This window comes from Macrobrachium nipponense, chromosome 28 (assembly GCF_015104395.2).
Source record: "Macrobrachium nipponense isolate FS-2020 chromosome 28, ASM1510439v2, whole genome shotgun sequence".
Taxonomy (NCBI): domain Eukaryota; kingdom Metazoa; phylum Arthropoda; class Malacostraca; order Decapoda; family Palaemonidae; genus Macrobrachium; species Macrobrachium nipponense.
In genome coordinates this window covers 12,176,209-12,195,438 of record NC_087217.1, presented here as the reverse complement: position 1 = coordinate 12,195,438, position 19,230 = coordinate 12,176,209, and the positions used below count along the sequence as shown (strand labels likewise).

The 19,230-nt window shown below is 46.3% G+C and overlaps 1 protein-coding gene across 2 annotated transcripts in view; it reads left to right on the top strand.

The window, feature by feature from the left end:
* LOC135201423 (uncharacterized) overlaps positions 1–19,230 on the top strand; it is a 57,157-nt gene that overhangs the window by 18,671 nt on the left and 19,256 nt on the right. For both annotated transcript variants that reach the window (XM_064230331.1, XM_064230332.1), the window contains exon 4: positions 4,092–4,174. In XM_064230331.1, the coding sequence (XP_064086401.1) occupies positions 4,092–4,174 (83 nt within the window). The remainder of the gene's footprint in view (positions 1–4,091; positions 4,175–19,230) is intronic.

Here is a 19,230-nt window from a genome sequence, read left to right as displayed (position 1 = left end):
GAGGGAATGGATGAGACTTTTGGGGACCATTTCCTCGATCGAACAGTTCGTCTCACTGGGAAGACTGCACCTCAGACCTCTGCAATTTTACCTCAACAGAAATTGGAAAAGGAAGGAACAAAGGCTTTCAGACACCTTCCCAATTTCAGCAGAGGTCAAGAAAGACTTGATGTGGTGGCTGGATCCAGCAAAGCTGGGAGAAGGAGTTTCACTTCAGCAATTGAATCCACAGCTAATACTGTTCTCAGATGCATCAGACCTAGGCTGGGGAGCGACTCTGGGGAACAGGGAAATTTCGGGAAGATGGAGCGAAACCGAAAGAAATTGGCATATCAACAAGAAAGAGCTGATGGCAGCTTTTCTAGCTCTTCAGGCATTCGAGGAATGTGTGGCAGGCAAAGTAGTGGAAATAAGCATGGACAACGTGACTGCTCTAGCGTATGTCAGGAAACAAGAAGGCACCCACTCCTTTTCTCTGAACGAGACAGCCAAGAATCTGTTGCTGTGGGCAAAGGACAGAAATATTGTCCTCCAAACGAGATTTGTACAAGGAGAATTAAATGTCAGAGCGGACCTCTTGAGCCGGAAAAATCAGGTCCTGCCAACAGAATGGACTCTCAAGTTAGAGGTATGCGAATTGCTATGGAGGTTATGGGGGCAACCTTCCATAGACTTGTTTGCAACCAACAAGACAAGGAGGATGCAGACGTTCTGCTCACCGGTGCCGGATCCACAAGCGGTAGCAGTAGACGCGTTCCTCATGAACTGGGAAGGACTGGATCTGTACGCCTTCCCGCTCTTCAAAGTGATACACAAAGTATTAAAGAAGTTCGCGCAGTCCGAAGGAACCAGAATGACCCTGATAGCCCCGTACTGGCCGACGCGAGACTGGTTTGCAGAGATGTTGCAGTGGCTAGTGGAAGTTCCAAGAACCCTTCCGTTGCCTCCAGATCTGCTCAGACAGCCCCACTTCAAACGGTATCGCAGGAGTACCCGCGCTCTTCAGCTAACTCCCTTTCGACTGTCGAAAAGCTCCTTAGAGCTAGAGGCTTTTCGCGAGAGGCAGCTAAAGCTATCGCCAGATCAAGAAGGGCTTCGACCATCAAACGTCTACAGTCGAAGTGGGAGATATTTAGAAACTGGTGTAAGGAGAAGAAGGTGTCCTCGTCCAACACATCTGTGAGCCAGATCGCAGACTTCCTTCTTCACTTAAAACTTAAAGTAGGTCTAGCCACTACTACAATTAAGGGATACAGGAGCATGCTCGGCGTCAGTCTTAGACATAGAGGACTGGACTGTCTAGGAATCAAGATCTTCACGACTTAATTAGATCTTTTGATACTACGAAACAAAAGAGTGAACAACTACCAGGATGGAATCTGGACGTAGTACTAAGGTTTTTAATGTCTGACAAGTTTGAGCCGATCCAGGAGAGCTCGTTCAGGAATTTGACCAGGAAGACTTTTTCTAGTCGCTCTCGCTACTGCAAGGAGAGTAAGCGAGATTCAAGCTATGGACAAAAGAGTAGGAATTAGTAGATCTAAAGCGGTTTGTTCAACCACTTTAAGTTTCTTAGCCAAGAATGAAACTCCATCCAATCCTTGGCCTAGGTCTTTTACGATTCCCACCCTTGGAGATTTTGCAGGTCAGGAACGTGAAAGGACTCTTTGTCCGGTAAGAGCATTACAGTGTTATCTGCACAGGTGCAAGGACGTTAGAGGGACTTTTGACAACTTATGGTGTTCCGTTAAAGATCCCAAAAGGCCTATGTCAAAGAACGCTTTAGCCTTCTTAGAAGTGTGATTCAAGAAGCTCACACGGAGTGCAATGAAACGCTTTACAAGACTTTAAAGGTAAAGGCCCATGAAGTGCGAGCAGCCTCGACGTCAATGGCGTTTAGAAAGAATCAGTCCCTTAAAGCCATTTTAGACACAACATACTGGAGGAGCAGCTCCGTATTTTCTTCTTTTTATCTGAAACAAATAGAAACGGTATATGAAGACTGCAGAACCCTTGGACCGTTCGTAGCCACTGGCTCGGTGTTAGGTGAAGGAGTTGATACCTCTAATCCTACATGTTAGACCCTTGATGTTATTTTTATGGTTGTCAAATCTCTTTGTATGCAAGGATTGGATGGTTTAGGTGGTCTTGCCTGGTTTTAGCCCATGTCAAGGGCATAGGTGGTTTTGTCGCATAGAGGTCACGTCCCGTCGACAAACCCCTTTGAGCTCATCAGCTGCACAGGTCACATCCCTTAGCTGGAGCTCCTAAGGAGAGCAGACTAAAGAGGCAGTACTCGTCAAGTCAGCTTCCTTAGCAGGTAGGAATCTTTAGTTACCTATCAAGTAGTTACCTTACAACGATGTTGCTGTCTCTGACCCTCCTCCAAAGGTGTCAATCAGCTATGTATATAACTGCCAGGTCAGTTACATATTTAAAAATGATATTTTATTTTAAGATAAACTTTTTTTAAATTTATACTTACCTGGCAGTTATATACAATTAGAAACCCACCCACCTCCCCTTAAGAGACTAGAGGGCGAGAAAATATGGGGTTTCCAGGTAACTATCTAGAGGGCGTACAGGTAACGATCACCTGACCGATGGTCGGCGATTGCCGCGAGTTTCGAAAAGTCTGTCGTGACGTCATGACGTCAGAGAATATAGCTATGTATATAACTGCCAGGTAAGTATATTTAAAAATTTATCTTAAAATAAAAATATCATATTATGAAAAAATAAGACCTATCTAGGTCTTATGGACAAGCAGCCCTTTTATCAGCAGTGCCTCCTACTCATTGTCTTCATGTGTCATTACTTGCATATTTCAGATAGTAACAGGACATGTTTTTCTTAACAAGTTCTGATACTCATACATTTTCCTATTTTAGTCTTTTTTTGCATTTTTAGAATACTCAGTTTGTCCTCTTCCAGTTTTTTAATGACAGTAAGTACCAATAGCTTCTAAAATTACTAAACTTGTGATGCATACTAGAAGTTCTGGAACTCCACTTTGTTAAATAGTGTAATTTAGAAAATTTTTAGGCTGTTTAATCATTTGCCTTTTCAAGTATGTATTGTATTGTAATTTTTTTTATTGTACCAATGGATAGTTATTTCTAACCCCCCTGGACCTACTAATACTCCCACAATAATTAGGATAAAATCTGAAATGGATATTGAAAAAAGGGCATTGGATATCTCCCCCGTGTCCCATGAGAACCTATAAGTAAGGAGGAAAAAAGACAGCTGGCTCAAGCAACTTTACTTTGGAACCTTATGAAGCTAAGAAAGGTAAAAAGAATAGTACTAGATTACTTTAGGAGTCTTGTTCCTGAATTTTTAGCATAAATATCTTACTATATAGGTCTAAACCACAGTTATATACACATCTGGAAAAGCTAAACCATGAAGCCATATTAAAATTCCCCCATGGAAATTGAAAAACTGTTGAACTGATCAGCTCTAGGTGGGGTCTTTGCAGAATGCACAGTACATTTGTTTAAACACCTTCAAGAGAGTGACACATGTTCCTTGTCTCATGACCTACTTACTTCACATTCCATTTTGAAGGAGGCATGTCTGTAGCTTCCTTTGTAGTTGCAGCCACACTCCTTTTTCTCTACCCATATCCATGTTTATTTTTTCTTCAGGCCATTACAAAATAAGGCCATTTTGTTCCCCATCACATTTACATATTAATTGAAAGTTGATTTAATTTCATGTCTGAGCACAATTTCCCCTCTATATTGGAAAATGTTTTAATTACCAGTGCTTATGTCAACTAATACAAGCGGCTAGAGACCGAAAGAGGTGGAGGCAAATGACCGCCAACATCCAAGACACGGCACTTGTTGAGTTGAGTTTTATGTGAACAAGATGTCCATAATAGACATAAATAATAGACATAAAGGAAAGCACATGCATGTTATTTTTTTTAATAACATTCCAGTAACATAATTATTTCAGAATTACATAATGAAACGCCTTGTGTAATTTGAGTGGATTGTTCCAAGTTTTCCTATTCTGAAAAAGGTGGAAATTGTGACCTATTGTTAAAACAAACGTATTTAACAAAATCACATTTTCAGGGGGCATGACAGGAGTATTTGATGTAGAGGAATTGGTTGATCTGCTAAAAGAAGACAATGCCAAAGATGTTGCTGTCATAAGGGTAAGTATTTTATGAACAGGTCTTTGGTTTACTATTCAGATTTATTATTAGTTTTTTATTAGAATAATTTCCCATCAACATCTGTTCCAAACTCAGCTGTGTATCACATTGTTCACATATCTGTAAAGCACTGCACTTTTAAAAAACACATGCGGCAGTGAATAGAACTGCTGCCGAAAGAAACATGCCTTGAAGAAAGTTTTCCAAGAAAAACATAAGGAGCTATAATTATTCCATTTACAAAATAAATTCTCCAAAATAATGTATAATTAAGTTAATACAATATATAGACAAGGGTATTTCCAAGAAAATTCTTGTAAAATTTGCAAAACATCTCATAAAAAGTTGGGGGGTCAAATGTAAAAAATGCCAAAATATTTGAAAATCACAAAACCTTGCAAAAGTTTGTAAAATAGCAAAATGCAAATGCTATGGATGGTGAAAAAAAACCCAGACAAATCATGGGAGAGCAAGTTGAACAAATAAGAAAAGCATTTTCATTTTAGTACACCTGTTCTTGAATTCCATAACTTAGTGCTCAAATCTGTTGAGGAGAGAGAATACTGACTAGCTGTAGCAGAAAAGTTACCCTTAAACAGCTTATGGTAACATCTTGAAACTTTTAAAGATTTTAATTGGCCATATTACTTTTTGTTGCAGTGTTAGAAGCAATGATGATGATGATTGAAATACTGAACAAAATGTGACCTTTTTTTTTTTTTTTTTTTTTTTTTTTTTTTTTTTTTTTTTTTTTTTTTTTTTTTTTTTTTTATATATACTGTATGTGATTTGTATTTTAAGTGTGTAAAAGACTAGCCTTTTCAGTTGAAAAGTAACCTAACATATCACTTATTTTATTACTTTTAGTGGTTTATGGTATTCAAATAAAAGATGGCATTTTATTCTTATGAAATTACACGCACACTTTTCCTCTACTGCAGTCAATAGTGATTTGTAAACCTAGACAAATGAACTAGTACATATAGGCATAAGACATCAGTGAAGAATTAACTTGAAATACCATATCCACAAGTGATATTACTGTAAATTCCACTGGAACAAAGCCGTGGCCAGGTTACTTTTTTAATATCATATCAAGGTTAGCAACAGAATAAACCCAAAGATACTTACTAGTACTACACTTGTCTCCCTTTCACTATGCTTTACTCCACTTTACCCCAAGTATCACTCAATGAACATTCAGCTTTTTATATAGTACTGTGCTCACTTTGCTGAGATGTGTTAATGAAGAGTGTTTCTTTCTGCTCAAGTTCTCACAAATTACTATACAGGGGGCAGTAAGTGAATAACACAAATGTTTCTACCTCATATGCTGTTGTATTATTACTGTTTAAATTGTTCTTCAGACTTAAAAGATTAGTTATAAAAAACTTAACCAGACCCCTAAGCTAAAATTATTAATATACATTTGTTCCGACACGGCATACAAACCTTCGGTCCTTTTACAATAGGAAGGTACTAGCGGCAGCTGGATAGGTCGTAAGCTTTCGAACAAGGGGTTCGGTAGTTAACTGCTTGTCCGACAGGCGCGCGCGCGCGACTGGGAGGTAAACAAACCACTTTTGCTTTCGGCCTGCTGGCGTGTAGACGTGTATCATCGCTCTCTGCCCGCTTCATTGTCGTTGCTTTCGCATGGTTGTGTTTTTCTTTTTCTATTTATCTAGTGAAACTGAATTGTAAGTACAATCATTTCATATTTATTTCCATGAATTCAATTTGTGAATTAAAGGATCTTGGTTTCTCCACGCCCTCCGATTACCCGAGTGCCGGGACTGAAGGGCGTAAGTGCGGGAATTCATTTTCCCAGAAATGATCCTCGTATTGTGTATGCTCGGTGCCGAGGGCGGAGAGCGCTCGCTCCGAGCTTAGATGTTTTGTTGAAAATGTGTAGATGAAAATCGTAAGTAAGTGCTTTTCATTTATTTTTTTTTTACCTGTATGCTCGTTGCCGAGCGAATGCGCTCGGCACGAAACTTATTCTGTATGGAAGTGGAATCGCAAGTACAGTATTCTTTTTCATTTTCATATATTTATTTGATTGTAGCAATACTCATTTTGGATCAGTTTCCGCTCTTACCCGGAAATTGATCCTTTCCCCTTTTATTTGAATGAAGTGAAATCGCAAGTGCAGTTCTTTTTCATTTCATATTTTATTGAGATGCATTATTTACTTGGATCAATGTTTCCGCTATTTCCCGGGAATTGATCCTTCCCCTTTTTATTTTGTATGAAGTGAAATCGCAGCGCAGTATTCTTTTCATTTTTCATATATATATTTTGATTGCATCAATTTCATTATGGATCAAGGTTTCCGTTCATAATCGGGAATGGATCCTTTTACCCTTGCGCTCGGTACCGAGGGCGCAAATGCGCTCGCTCGAGCCCTTATTCATGGTGAAGTGAATCGTAATGCAAGATTCTTTTTCATGTTATTCCTTTATTATTGATTGCATCAATATTTATTTTGGTTCAAGTTCCGCTCAGTCAGGGAATTGATCCTTATGCCCGTGCATTCTGGTGCCGAGGGCACGATTGCTCTCGGGCTCTTTTTATTATTGTTGGGTACATGGGTGCTGTGCGGGGGTGGGGAACGAGAATCCCTCCCCCCCCCCCCCCCCCCCCCCCCCCCCCCCCCCCCCCCCCCCCCCCCCCCCCCGCTAAGCTCCCACAGATGGCCCTTCCCCTTCGGGGGGTAGGTTATCTGGGTTCCTCCTCGCCCGATCCGTCGAGCGCGGGGGAGGGCGGTCGGTGCCCGATGTACAATTGTATTCGGGGTCTTCCGCTCGTTCGGTGTGGGGCTCACCCCCGCCGCGCGAGGGGACTTCCCCCCACTATCACTACTACTGTTATTTCCGCAGGTGCTATTGCCACGAGGGTGGACCTTGGTGAGGTATGGGCGTCCGTCGATTTGCAGGGCGTGCCTAGTGTCCAGGGGCGGCGGTTCTATGTCTGGGCCTGCTGCGGTCACCCATGGAGTGGTGACCACGACAACGATATCGACTCCAGGTGACGACGTCCCTCCTCACCTGGTGTACTCGCCTCACGTGGTAACAGTCTTGCCTACAGCCGCTGTGAAGTGCCGTTCGCCGTACCGAGAGGGGGGCGTGCCGCCGCCGCTCGTGGTTGCCGCGCTGCCGCGACCACACTTCCGCTGCCCTAGAGCTCGCCCCTGGACCTGCCGCCGGTACCAGGATGTTGCTGGCTGCTGCTTCACCTCCTGTGTTTCCGGTGCTGCCTGCAGTACCTGCCGATTCTGTGCTGACTGTCCATGCAGTTGCTGCGCTGGCTGTCCCTGCCGTTGCTGCGCTGGCTGTCCCTGCCGATGCTGTGCTGGCTGTGCCTGCTGTTCCTGAGATGCCCATACCTGCTGACGTCGTCCCTGTTCGTGGTGGTACTACCCCAGACTTTGGTCTGTCTGTACAGTCGTCGGTGGGGCCCTGTGGTTTCGGCTACAGCAGCCCCGGCTCCGCCTGGATAGCAGATCTTACGTCTGTCCTGAGGAAGCTGACGAAGAAGAGGAGGAAGGTGTCGTCGTCGTCGTCTTCATCTTCTTCATCGTCGTCGGCTGCCGCCTCTTCCCCTTCGACTTCTAAGGCTTCACAGCCGAGGAAGAAGAAGGTTGCCTCCTCCCTCCTAAGAAGTCTCCCTCGGGACCCGTCTCACCTCGGTGGGACGGGAGGGTTCCTTCCGCTGGTCCTCCTGCTCCTTCGGGAGCGGGGCCCGTCTCTTCTTCCGCAAGGAAGAAGACTACGGGGACCAGAGGGGTACCGGCTAACACCGGTTACTTTGTTCTCTTTTCCTCGCCATGGTGTCAGTGGTTTCTCTGCCACTGCATTCAGGGTCCGTCTCGGCCTCTCGTTCGCGGGAGGTACCGAGTGTACGGTCGCCTACCAGCGACCGTGCAGACAGGAACCAGACCTCTGAGTCCGCTCAGCGTCAGGTTCACGGCAACGGGGCGGAAAGACTGGTGAAACAGCCTGCTCACGTGCGACTCTCACCAGACCAGCTCTCGCTCTCGCGGCGACCAGTGGCTTACAACGGGGACGTGACGGTCCACGACCGGCCACGGGCTGAGGCTGGGAAGAGGTCCTCCCGTTCGCTGGTGCCAAAGCCACGGCTGGAACCCAGCGGACGTGACGGCCTGTGTAGGGAGGCCTAAGCACCGGTCCTCAACTGGTGACAGTGGGAGCCCTGCAGGGAGTCGCCTGACCGTCGCTCTCACAGAGACGCGATCGGATACGGCAACCAGCACCAGCTCGTCTGACACTCGAGATCGGGGCCACTGTGCTCAGTCCAGCCGTTCTCCACAGCGAGACGGTTCGACCAGGCCTGCAGCTCGATCGCCACCGCGGGTTGACGATCGCCTGCAGCCCTCCAAGCCTGCTGGTTCTGCCAGCGAGCGAGGAGGGAGCGTCAGGTCTGCCTCTCCCGTACCTTCAACCTCCTCGGGTTACACCGGAAGGAGCGAGGTATTGAGGAGTGATCGTGAGGGGTGCGCCCCTCATGATCCCACCACGACGCCCTACGTGCCAGGCACGGTTCTTGGACGGCCAGGACGTATGCGCAAGTGGATGGAGAAGACCGAGAGGGCTGTCGCTGTTCCCCCTTCTTAGGAGGAAGGTTCTCGGATTATGCTCTTGTTCGAAGGGCTTAACGGTCCTACTCTGCAAGATGCTGTGACTTCCGAGATCCAGAGGAACTTTGCCGAGGTTATGGCGCTGATTCGTCAGCACAACGACCTCGGGGAAGGATCGCCGCTCCCACCAGCAGAGCCACGTCTCGGCTCGAGTCGTTTTGGGGCCCGAGAGGGAACCCAAATCGACGGTGGGTCTGCCGCGATCGGAGCTTGCCGACTGTGTTGAACCAGGTAGTCTCTCGTCTCCGGACAAGAAGGCTCTCTCAGTTCTGGCCGGTTCGAACAAGCTACTTCACCTCCTCTACTGCGACAGAGGCGTTTCTCCTTTCTACGTGTCTTCGGACACCGTATTTGAATACCCCTTCGGTCCCTCCTGAGAGGTTTCGACCTCGACGAGGACTGGAATGAGTCGGAGGACGGTATCGGCTCTCTCCTGTCAGGTGTCGATCAGCCCCACCAGACGACGTTCACAGTGGCGGCAGACCCTTACCTACGTATGAGTTCGTAACCTCCTCGGGAAAACGTTTTCTCCTGACGATACGTTTTCCCAGGCTCTGAGAGGCCATCGCCGTAAGGCGATGGCTGCTCCTTTCTTCTCCAACTGCTAGTTCGCTGGGAAGGCGAGCCAGTATCCAATTCCATTTCCCCCTTCCCCTCTCTCCTTACGGCTACGAGGGGAAAGGGAAGGGATCCTACAGAGATTTCTCTGTAAGATCCCACGTTAGGGGGCTGCGCTACCGGGGGGACCTTCGGGTCCTACCTGACCGTAAGCCCCGGTCGTTGAGGAGGGATCCTGCCCCTTTCTCGATTTCTACGGGAATCGAGAGGTCCACCAGCCGATATCGTTTGATGAATTCGGTGGGGGGTTTCGCAGAGTGCTTAGAATTCTACGGAATTTCTAGCGCACTCAGAGTGTTCGAGTTTTTTACGATCTCCAAAACACTTAGGCGAGACACGGTGTCCAAAGTGAGCGAGAATCCCCGATAATTGTTACACGATAATCGGGAACCTCGCTTATGCTCGAATTCCTGTAATTTCTAGCATTTGAAGAAGACTGCTGCTGAAAGAAGAGTATCTCACAGTAGGCGATTAACCTGGAATAGAGAAGAACGGACGAGAACTCCCCTTCCAGTTTGGCTTGAACTATCGTCTTCGGTATTCTGTTCACCATTGAAGCTTTCCTTTGGGAAAGACTTCTCCTTCACTCTCTTGACTAGAGAACGAAGGCGGTCGATCTCCAATCCTTATTCTCATTCCTCGAGAGGAAAGAATTTAGGATGGAGGTCGTGGTAAGAAACCTACAAATATACTACGTATATTACCCTCGCGTACAGATTCTTTTAACAGTTGAATTGTCCGGGGGTAGGCGCATACCGTAGTTAACTCTACGGTTTGTGACCGAGACGAATTGTATCTTAATTGAACTGCAACTCGGGGTTGCCTGCAACCTCCCAGCAGTTATCAGTTTCGATTTTAGATACTTGGTATTGTCATGACAACACCAAATCAGCTTTTGTATTTACCGAAATCCGTTTCGTTTAAATATAATTGCTCGAGCGTATTCTTTATGCTCGATGGTTCTAGCCGAACGCATTCCTTCGTGGCATAATGGATTACCTGGCAACTCAGATGACGAGTCACCGAGAGCTACTGCGTATTGAACTGCCTGATAGCAGCTCAGTATCAGCTAGGTCTCGGAGATGCACGGTCGGTTACGTCTCTCTCTCCCCTGGTTTGATTGACTACCGAACCGTATCTCTGCCCAACAATCATGGACTTAGGTCTCTGATTAACGGGGATTCTCGCAATAATGAAGGACCATCTACTGCTGTGACGCTCGATTTCATCGCCTTCGACATTGCGAGAATTTTCAACAGAGATATCTCTTGGACTCTTTCATCTTTCTGTTTACCGCACGGTAAAAACAAAAAAAAAAAAAAAAAGAAGTCTGTACTAGTCTCCCGCTGCATCGCACCGCGATAATGCGAATGATTTTTTGCAGACATCTGAGTTTGTCTTCAAAATATCTCGTATTCGTAGGTGTGCAATTATTCATTGCTCGCCCCGAATTAACAGATGTGTCAGAAGACATCGCCTACTCTCCAAATGTTCAGCCCATGAGAAGCAGTTCTTCAGGCAGTATTCCCTGTCTCTTCATTACTGAAAAGCGCTCCGCTTTTATTGCAACTACGATCCTCACCGGACAGCAATGAATAGCGGTTAGCGTTCTCAGTCTTTGTAGCACAGGTTCAGAATCTTGAGAATCCTCTCTCGGTTCAGCTGTGAAGACGTAGGTTGCTTTTTCTGTACACCTTCGTCTTCAACGACACATAGTGTTGTTCTCCTTAGCTGAGAATCAACTATACTATGAGATATCTTGCCATGAGGGACCTCGGTCTCTAGAAGGCAATTGACTTTCGCCTGTTGGGCACATGCCTTAAGAGAATCATCACCTCGCCTTCTGGCATCGGTGACGAACAAATTATTTGTTTAGTCTCTTGGCATAACCCTTTTAAGGCGAAGGTCACGTGACTTGCTCGGATGCTTGGACAACTTGCCTCCTTCCAAACGCAGTCAGTCGGCAGCTGTCAGAGCTCCCGAGTCAGTTATGAACTACGCTGTTGACTTAGTTCTGTTGTTACAAAGCAATCATTACTTCGTTTTAATAGCTTGTCACAGTACCCATACCATCGACACCCACCATTGAGTGTCGGTGTCCTATCCACTACCGAGAAGAACTCACTGCATGGGGATAGGAGAATGTGAGACACTTCGCTGCAGACGGATAGACCAGTATGGGTACAGGACATCACCGAAGTCGAGAAGAGGGATAGGTCATACGACCATTCCCTTCTTTTCCTCTGAGGTAATTGCATGACTTTTCCTGCGAAGTCAAGCATCCAGGGGATGGGGATTCGTGACACTCGATTTCGTACCGACTTCGTAGCGAAGACTCAGAACCCTTCGGTTCCTGACGATCGGTTAGAGTCCTTCACAATCCCCTCCCTAATGGACTTCACCGCCTTCGATGCGAAGGAGATGCTGCTTTGTCCTGTGAAAGCGCGACTGCGCTTTCTGAAGAAACTCGACATCCCAGGCTGAGTGTTGAAGACACTTCGTCAGCACCAAGATGACCTAGAAGTACACTCCCCGTCGAGTTACACAAGAACTTCTCCGTGGCGCAGGTACTGAAGTGCAGGGGTCTGGTACAACCAGACTTCACTGGCACCTCCTTCTACCTTTTGGATATTGCCCACAGGTCCTTGGATCGTTTTCCTTGGGACCCGTGGTGGCTGCTCAACACGTTGTGTAGCTAACCCAGACTCTAGCAGGCTGAACAGCATCGAGTCCTGGTGTGACTGTAAGAATAGATAAGTGAATGAGAGGGATGGACTGGCTTCTCCTCCTATCTTTTTCTCCCCTCTACCTGTGGGTAGAGGGATACGGTCATCACCTTGCTGGATAAGGACGAGATGCCGGGTGAGCTACTCGAAAGAGCCCATCCTATCCCTTTCACTAGGGATGGGAGCGAATATCCACCACTTCCTCCTACAAGGGGGGGGAAGTGGATGCCAACAAGAGACAAACCATAACTTTATGTTGCCTCTTGCAAATAGGAACTTGTTCTTGTTTGCTGGTACGAAGAGATACGCTTGCCTCTCTCTTAGTACTTGGTCCAGAGGTCTGACCATTGATCCTGCGGTGCACACCCCGATCAATCGGACAGAGGCTTGGATCCCTCCCTCGCTCTTAACGACCAGGGAGGCATTCCAAGGTTGGGCGAACACCAGTCTGTTCACAAAAGACTCAGATTCCTCCCACCAAGAAGTGAGTCTTCCTATTGTAAAAGGACCGAAGGTTTGTATGCCGTGTCGGAACAAATGACAATTTGTCCAAAATTGCATTTTTCCTAACTATACAAACCTGAGGTCCTTTTACACATAGTCCCACCTCATGCCACCCCTCACTCTGCAGTTTTTGCTTGGGCCAAAAGCAAAAGTGATTTGTTTACCTCCCAGTCGCGCGCGCGCGCCTGTCGGACAAGCAGTTAACTACCGAACCCCTTGTTCGAAAGCTTACGACCTATCCAGCTGCCGCTAGTACCTTCCTATTGTAAAAGGACCTCAGGTTTGTATAGTTAGGAAAAATGCAATTTTGGACAAATTGTCATATTGATTTATCCTTTTAATGTATGACACTTACCTGGCAGGTATATATATAGCTATATTCTCTGTTCCACCTGGCAGAAATTTTCAAAACTCGCGGCAAACGCTAGTAACCTATTAGTAGTTCAGGGAACCACCACCCCGTTACCGTGGCGCTAGCGCTAGGAACCGTTCCCAATTGGGCCAGATTTTCTCTGCCAGCCGAACCGGCAACATTGTTGGTGGTTCCCTGCTAGTATTTTCATTCTCGTTGCTGACTTTTCATGGATTTTTGATATTGTACTCGGAAACGTTAGCTTGGCATTCGCTTTGGATTGTTCTTTAAAGATGTCTGATACGGGAAGTATGTTTAGAGTTTGTGTAAAAGAGGGGTGTAAGGTAAGGTTGCCGAAAGCTTCGGTCGACCCTCATACTATTTGTAAGAAGTGTAGAGAGAATGTGTGTACTTGGGAGAATAGGTGTTTTGAATGTGAGAATTTATCAGAGAAGGGGAATGGAAGATATTTATGAAATATGTTGAAAGGCTTGAGAAGATCGTGTAAGGAGATCTGTTTCTCGTAGTGAGAAGTTCTAATTCTTCTAGCCAAAAGGGAGTTCCTTTTCTAGCGAGTGAATGTATTTCCTCTCCAGCTCCTTCTAATGTAGAATTGGTAGTTCCTTCTCCCCAGGTATCTCCTGCGCCCGCTGCTGTATCGGAGGAGGCGAACGATACAACAGATTGTGAAGGTGTTCGCTGCCCTTGCGTCCATGGCGACCAGATACAGCGACTTACGGATAAAGTTAGTGCTTTTGATGTCATGAAAGTGTAGTGGAGGGGGCGTCTGATCGTCTCTCTCGTGCTCCTAAGACCTATAACCCTCTGTCAAGCTCCCAGACCCAAGGGAGAAGGCATGTCGACAGTCGAAGGGAGGCGAGAGAGGTTTTGTCGCGGTCAGGCGTCCCTTCGAACAGTCCTGTTGCAAGTTCCCAGGCTGTTGCAGTTCGCCGCAGAAAAAGGCGTAACTGGGAAGTGTGCGTCCTCGGATGGTTTTGACTTCTGAGCGGGAACGTCGGTATTCCAGTTGTGTCTCGCCCCCTCAAGGAGGGACTTTCAGGACATCGACCGCTCTCGAGAGACATGCTCAAGATCATGAGGCTTGGAGTAGTCCTGAGGTTTTTGTCCTCCTCGGAAGACGGGGTGGGACGCAGTTTCCGATCAAGAGGAAGAGGATTTTTCGTGCTAAAGAGGACTTAGTACGGCCTTCTCGTCCTTGGATTTCGATGAGAGACTCTCCTCCTTCTTCTTGTTTGTCTTCCCTCGTCTCTCTCCGTCGGGTAGAGTACAAGATCGCTCTCCGTTACGTCGCAGTCCTGCTCGTAATCCTCCTCCTTCGTCTCTACCGATTCAGGAAGATAGTACGAAGGGTTTCTTAAGGGAAATGCAGTCTAAGCTGGCAGTTCTTGTGAAGTCTTGGGATGCTCCTGTGCAGGCATCTTCGAGGCGGAAGGACGATTTCCTTCCCGTTGTCTTCAAGAAGGAAGACAAGGGCGCGTTCGCCGAAGGAGCAGGGGCCCACTGGCTCTACTTGGACGGCTAATCGCAATTGGTTATCAGGCGCAGTTTTCGCAGGAAGAAGAAAAATGGTTTTCGAAGAAGCAGGACGCAAACGTCAGGACTCGGGATCAATTGTGGGACGCAAGACGCAGGCGCAGATGATGTCTACGATGGACGCAGGACGCAGGCGGCAGGACATCGATAGGCGGCAGGACGCCGATTCTTCGTTAGCCGCAGGACGGCAGGCGGCAGGACGTTATTCCGTCAGCGAAGCGTCAACACGACAGTGATCTGCAAGACATTTCTTCAGCAGAGAGGATTTGGATTTAGTTGAGGAAAAGAATACGGAACCTTCTTCAGATTACAAGATTCTGACTTCACGTCTTATCTTTTCTAATTTTTGAAGGGGAATTCAAACCAACAGCTCCTTTATCTCCCTTATCGCAGTTTTCCAAGACTAGGACTCCAAAGAAGTCCTCTTTCCTTAAGATGACTCTGTCAATTTCGGCGAAGAAGGCCCTTCAACGTGTGAATGACTGGATGAAGGATAAGAAAGAAGCGGGGAAATACTCTTTCGCTTTTCCACCAGCTAAGTTAGCATCGAAGTCAGGAGTATGGTACGCTACTGAGAAAGTCTAGGCCTGGGAGTACCTGCCTCCTCCCAGGGGGACTTCTCCAGTATAGTAGACAGCTCACGGCAGACAGGCGTTACAGTCTGCTAAGGTCTGGTGGACTTCGTCCGAGTTTGACCATCTTTTAAAGGGATTTTTAGGACTTTCGAAGTCTTCAATTTCTTAGATTGGTCTTTGGGAGCACTGGCGAACTCCCTAGAAGAAGATTCGCAGGATATGGAAGCAGCTAAGAGCATTATGTCCTGCTGACAAGGCTCTGAGAGACGGAACGAATGAACTGGCTTCTTTGTTCACAGCAGGAGTATAAAGAAGAGATCGCTGTTGTGTTCTTTCGCTTCAAAAGGGGTTTCAAACTCTCAGAAATCGGAGTTGCTGTTCTCTCCCCTTTCTTTGAAACAGCTGTTTCCTTCAGAGGTGATTAGGGATATAGCTCTCTCCCTTTCTCAGAAGGCCACTCAAGATCTTCTCTCGTCTTCAGTTAAGAAGTTCTTACCATCCAAGTTGGTTAAGAAAACTCCAAAGGAAACTAGGCCTTCGCAACAGCCCTTTCGAGGCAGAACTACATTGCGCCTCGACCCCGCCTTTAGGGGTAAGAGAGTAACCCACCGCTTAAAAGATGGAAGCCAAGAACCACCTCTAAACAATGAGATATCAGTCCTCCAGACGACAGTGGGAGCCAGACTTCAAGGTTTTTGGGAAGTTTGGCAGAACATGAAGGCAGATCCCTGGGCTGTCAACGTAGCTCGGGAAGGGTACAAAATTCCTTTCTTGAAGAGACCTCCTCTCGCAACATCTCCGAGAGCCCTCGGGGCAAATTACAACGATTTAGTGAAGAAAGCGGCTCTGTGGGAGCAAGTAGCTTCTATGCTAGAGAAAGGAGCCATAGAGCCTGTTCTGGATCACGAATCTCCGGGATTTTTACAAGAGGTTGTTCCTGGTTGCAAAGTCCTCGGGAGGTTGGAGGCCAGTTCTGGATGTAAGTCAACTGAATCTTTTCGTAGAAAAGACCAAGTTCACTATGGAGACGAACGATTCAGTACTGGCAGCGGTACGTCCAGGGGACTGGATGGTGACCCTGGACTTACAAGACGCATACTTTCATATTCCAATTCATCCAGGAAGCAGGAAGTATTTAAGGTTTGTGATTCAGGACAGGGTCTTTCAGTTCAAGGCCCTGTGCTTCGGCCTTTGCACAGCCCCCCAAGTGTTCACAAGGATGATGTCCAATGTGGTGAGATGGTTGCACTTAAGAGGGATCAGAGTGTCTTTTTATCTGGACGACTGGTTGATAAGATCCCAATCAAGAAGTCAATGTCTGGAGGACTTGAATCAAACATTGAACTTAGCAAAAGACCACCTAGGTCTTGTGGTAAACATGGGAAAGTCTCAATTGAATCCCAACAACAGATAATTTATTTGGGATTCAGATATCGTCAGTGACTTTTCGGGCTTTTCCGTCCCCCGAAAGGCAAGCCCTATGCATCGGAAGGTGCAGGACTTTCTAAAGAAAGACGATGCTAGCAAGAGAGTGGATGAGTCTACTGGGCACACTCTCTTCGCTAGAGAGGTTCATTTCTTTAGGAAGACTGCACATGAGACCTCTACAGTTTTTCCTGAAGGATTCATGGCCAAGAAAATTGCAACCGCATTCCTTCCAGTTTCTAATTCCTGCCGAAGTGAAGGAGGAATTAAAGTGGTGGCTAACTCCAGGCAGGTTAGCAAGAGGGATGTCGCTTCAGCAGAAGAGCCCAGACCTCATCTTGTATTCCGACGCGTCGGACCGCGGGTTGGGGAGCGACATTAGGCCCTCAAGAGGTGTCGGGACTTTGGAGCAAGGAAGAAACAAGTTGGCACATAAACAGGAAGGAACTGATGGCAATTTTCTTGGCCTTGAAACACTTCAGAGAGTTGATTCGAGACAAGACCGTGCAGATCAACTCGGACAACACCACGGCTCTGGCATACTACATCCGCAAACAAGGAGGGACTGATTCTTTTCCCCTTTACAAGCTGGCAAAGGAAGTTCTGCTTTGGGCGGAAGAGGAAAGCGTCGTGCTGCTCACCAGGTTTATACAAGGAGAGAAAAATGTGAGTGCGGACCTGTTGAGCAGAAGAGAACAACTTCTCTCGACGGAGTGGACGTTGCACATGGAGGTTTGCCAGAGCCTGTGGAAGTTGTGGGGCCGTCCGGTAGTAGATCTGTTTGCGACAGCCAGAACAAAAAGGTTACCAACCTATTGCTCTCGCCGGTTCCAGATCAGGAAGCAGTGGCGGTCGACGCATTCCTGATGGATTGGACAAACTTAGATGTGTACGCTTTTCCTCCGTTCAAGATACTGGGGAAAGTTATGAAGAAGTTCAGGGAGAGCCAAGGAACGAGGATGACCTTAATAGCCCCGTTTTGGCCGGCCCAAAGTTGGTTCACCGGAGGTACTGGAATGGACAATAGATACGCCAAGGACTCTTCCTCTAAGAGTAGATTTACTCAGACAACCCCACTTCGACAGGTTTCACAGAATACCCTCGCTCTGGGTCTGACTGCGTTCAGACTATCGAAAGCTTGTCAGAGCGAGGGGATATTCTAGAGAGGTGCCAGTGCAGTGGCTAGAGCCAGAAGAACCTCCACAATCACAGTATATCAGTCGAAGTGGGAGAATTTCCGGAAGTGGTGTAAGAACAGGAAAGTGTCTTCATCCAGTACCTCTGTGACCCAAATCGCAGACTTCCTTCTATACTTGAGGAAGGAATTGGGTTTGTCAGTTTCGACAATCAAAGGTTATAAAAGTATGCTAACCTCAGTGTTTAGACACAGAGATCTAGACATCTCGAATAACTTAGACCTTAGAGATCTGATTAGGTCATTTGGTACCAAGAAACACCCCAATGCAGGCCACCTGCTTGGAACCTCGATGTTGTCTTGAAGTATTTAACCTCTAGCAAATTCGAGCCTTTAGAGAAATCCTCTCTGAGAGATGTTGCTAAGAAAACTATCTTTCTAGTCGCTTTGGCAACGGCTAAAAGAGCTAGTGAGCTTCAGGCCATATCGAAGAAGGTGGGATGGAGACATGGCAACGCAGTGTGTTCATTCCAAGAAGGTTTCTTGGCCAAGAATGAGAATCCAGCTAATCCTTGGCCAGATCCTTTGAAGTTTTGGGTCTGTCTGAGTTAGTGGGTCACGAGCAAGAAAGAGTTCTATGACCAGTGAGACGCATTGCGTTTTTAATATGGAAAGAACAAGAGAGATCAGAGGGAATTCTGATGCTCTGTGGTGTTCAGTTAAAGACCCCAGTAGACCCATGACGAAGAACGCTCTAGCCTTCTTCATGAGAGAGTTGATTAGAGAAGCTCATATGTTGTGTCAAGAGCAGAGCTTTGGTATTTTGAAAGTGAAGGCTCATGAAGTCAGGGCAGTTGCGATTTCATTAGCTTTTAAAAAGAATTTAGCCCTCAAGGAAATTATTGAATCCACATATTGGAGAACTAATTCAATATTTGCGTCTCATTATCTTAGGGATATTCAGACAACCTTTGATAATTGTCAGACGCTAGGTCCATACGTGTCCTCTGGTACAGTATTGGGCAAAGGAGTTACTACCCCATAACCTTCTTTTAAGCTAGTTGATTTTATTAGGTGATGGTGTTTGTGTTTTTGGTCGTCTGAGAAAAGTGTTCGGTACTTTTATCAGTCTTGTTAGTATTATCTTGGTATGGTGTGTGTGTAGTTCAGGTAAATTATCTATTACTAGCTTGAATGCCGTGGCATAAGAGGGCTGTACGGTTCTGTCAACACATTGGTCACGTCCAGTTGTCAGTTCCAGTCTTAGCTTCTTCAACATACAGGACACTTCCTTGTTGAGAGCTCCTAAGGTTTAAGCAGGACCTATGAAGTCAGCTACCTTAGCAGGTAAGGAACCTAGAGTTTTAATAATATTTTAATAATATTTTTATACTCTAATAATGTTGCTGTCTTTGACCCACCTCCAAATGTGTCAATCAGCTATATATATACCTGCCAGGTAAGTGTCATACATTAAAATGAAGTTTTTATGTTAAAACAAAGTTTAATG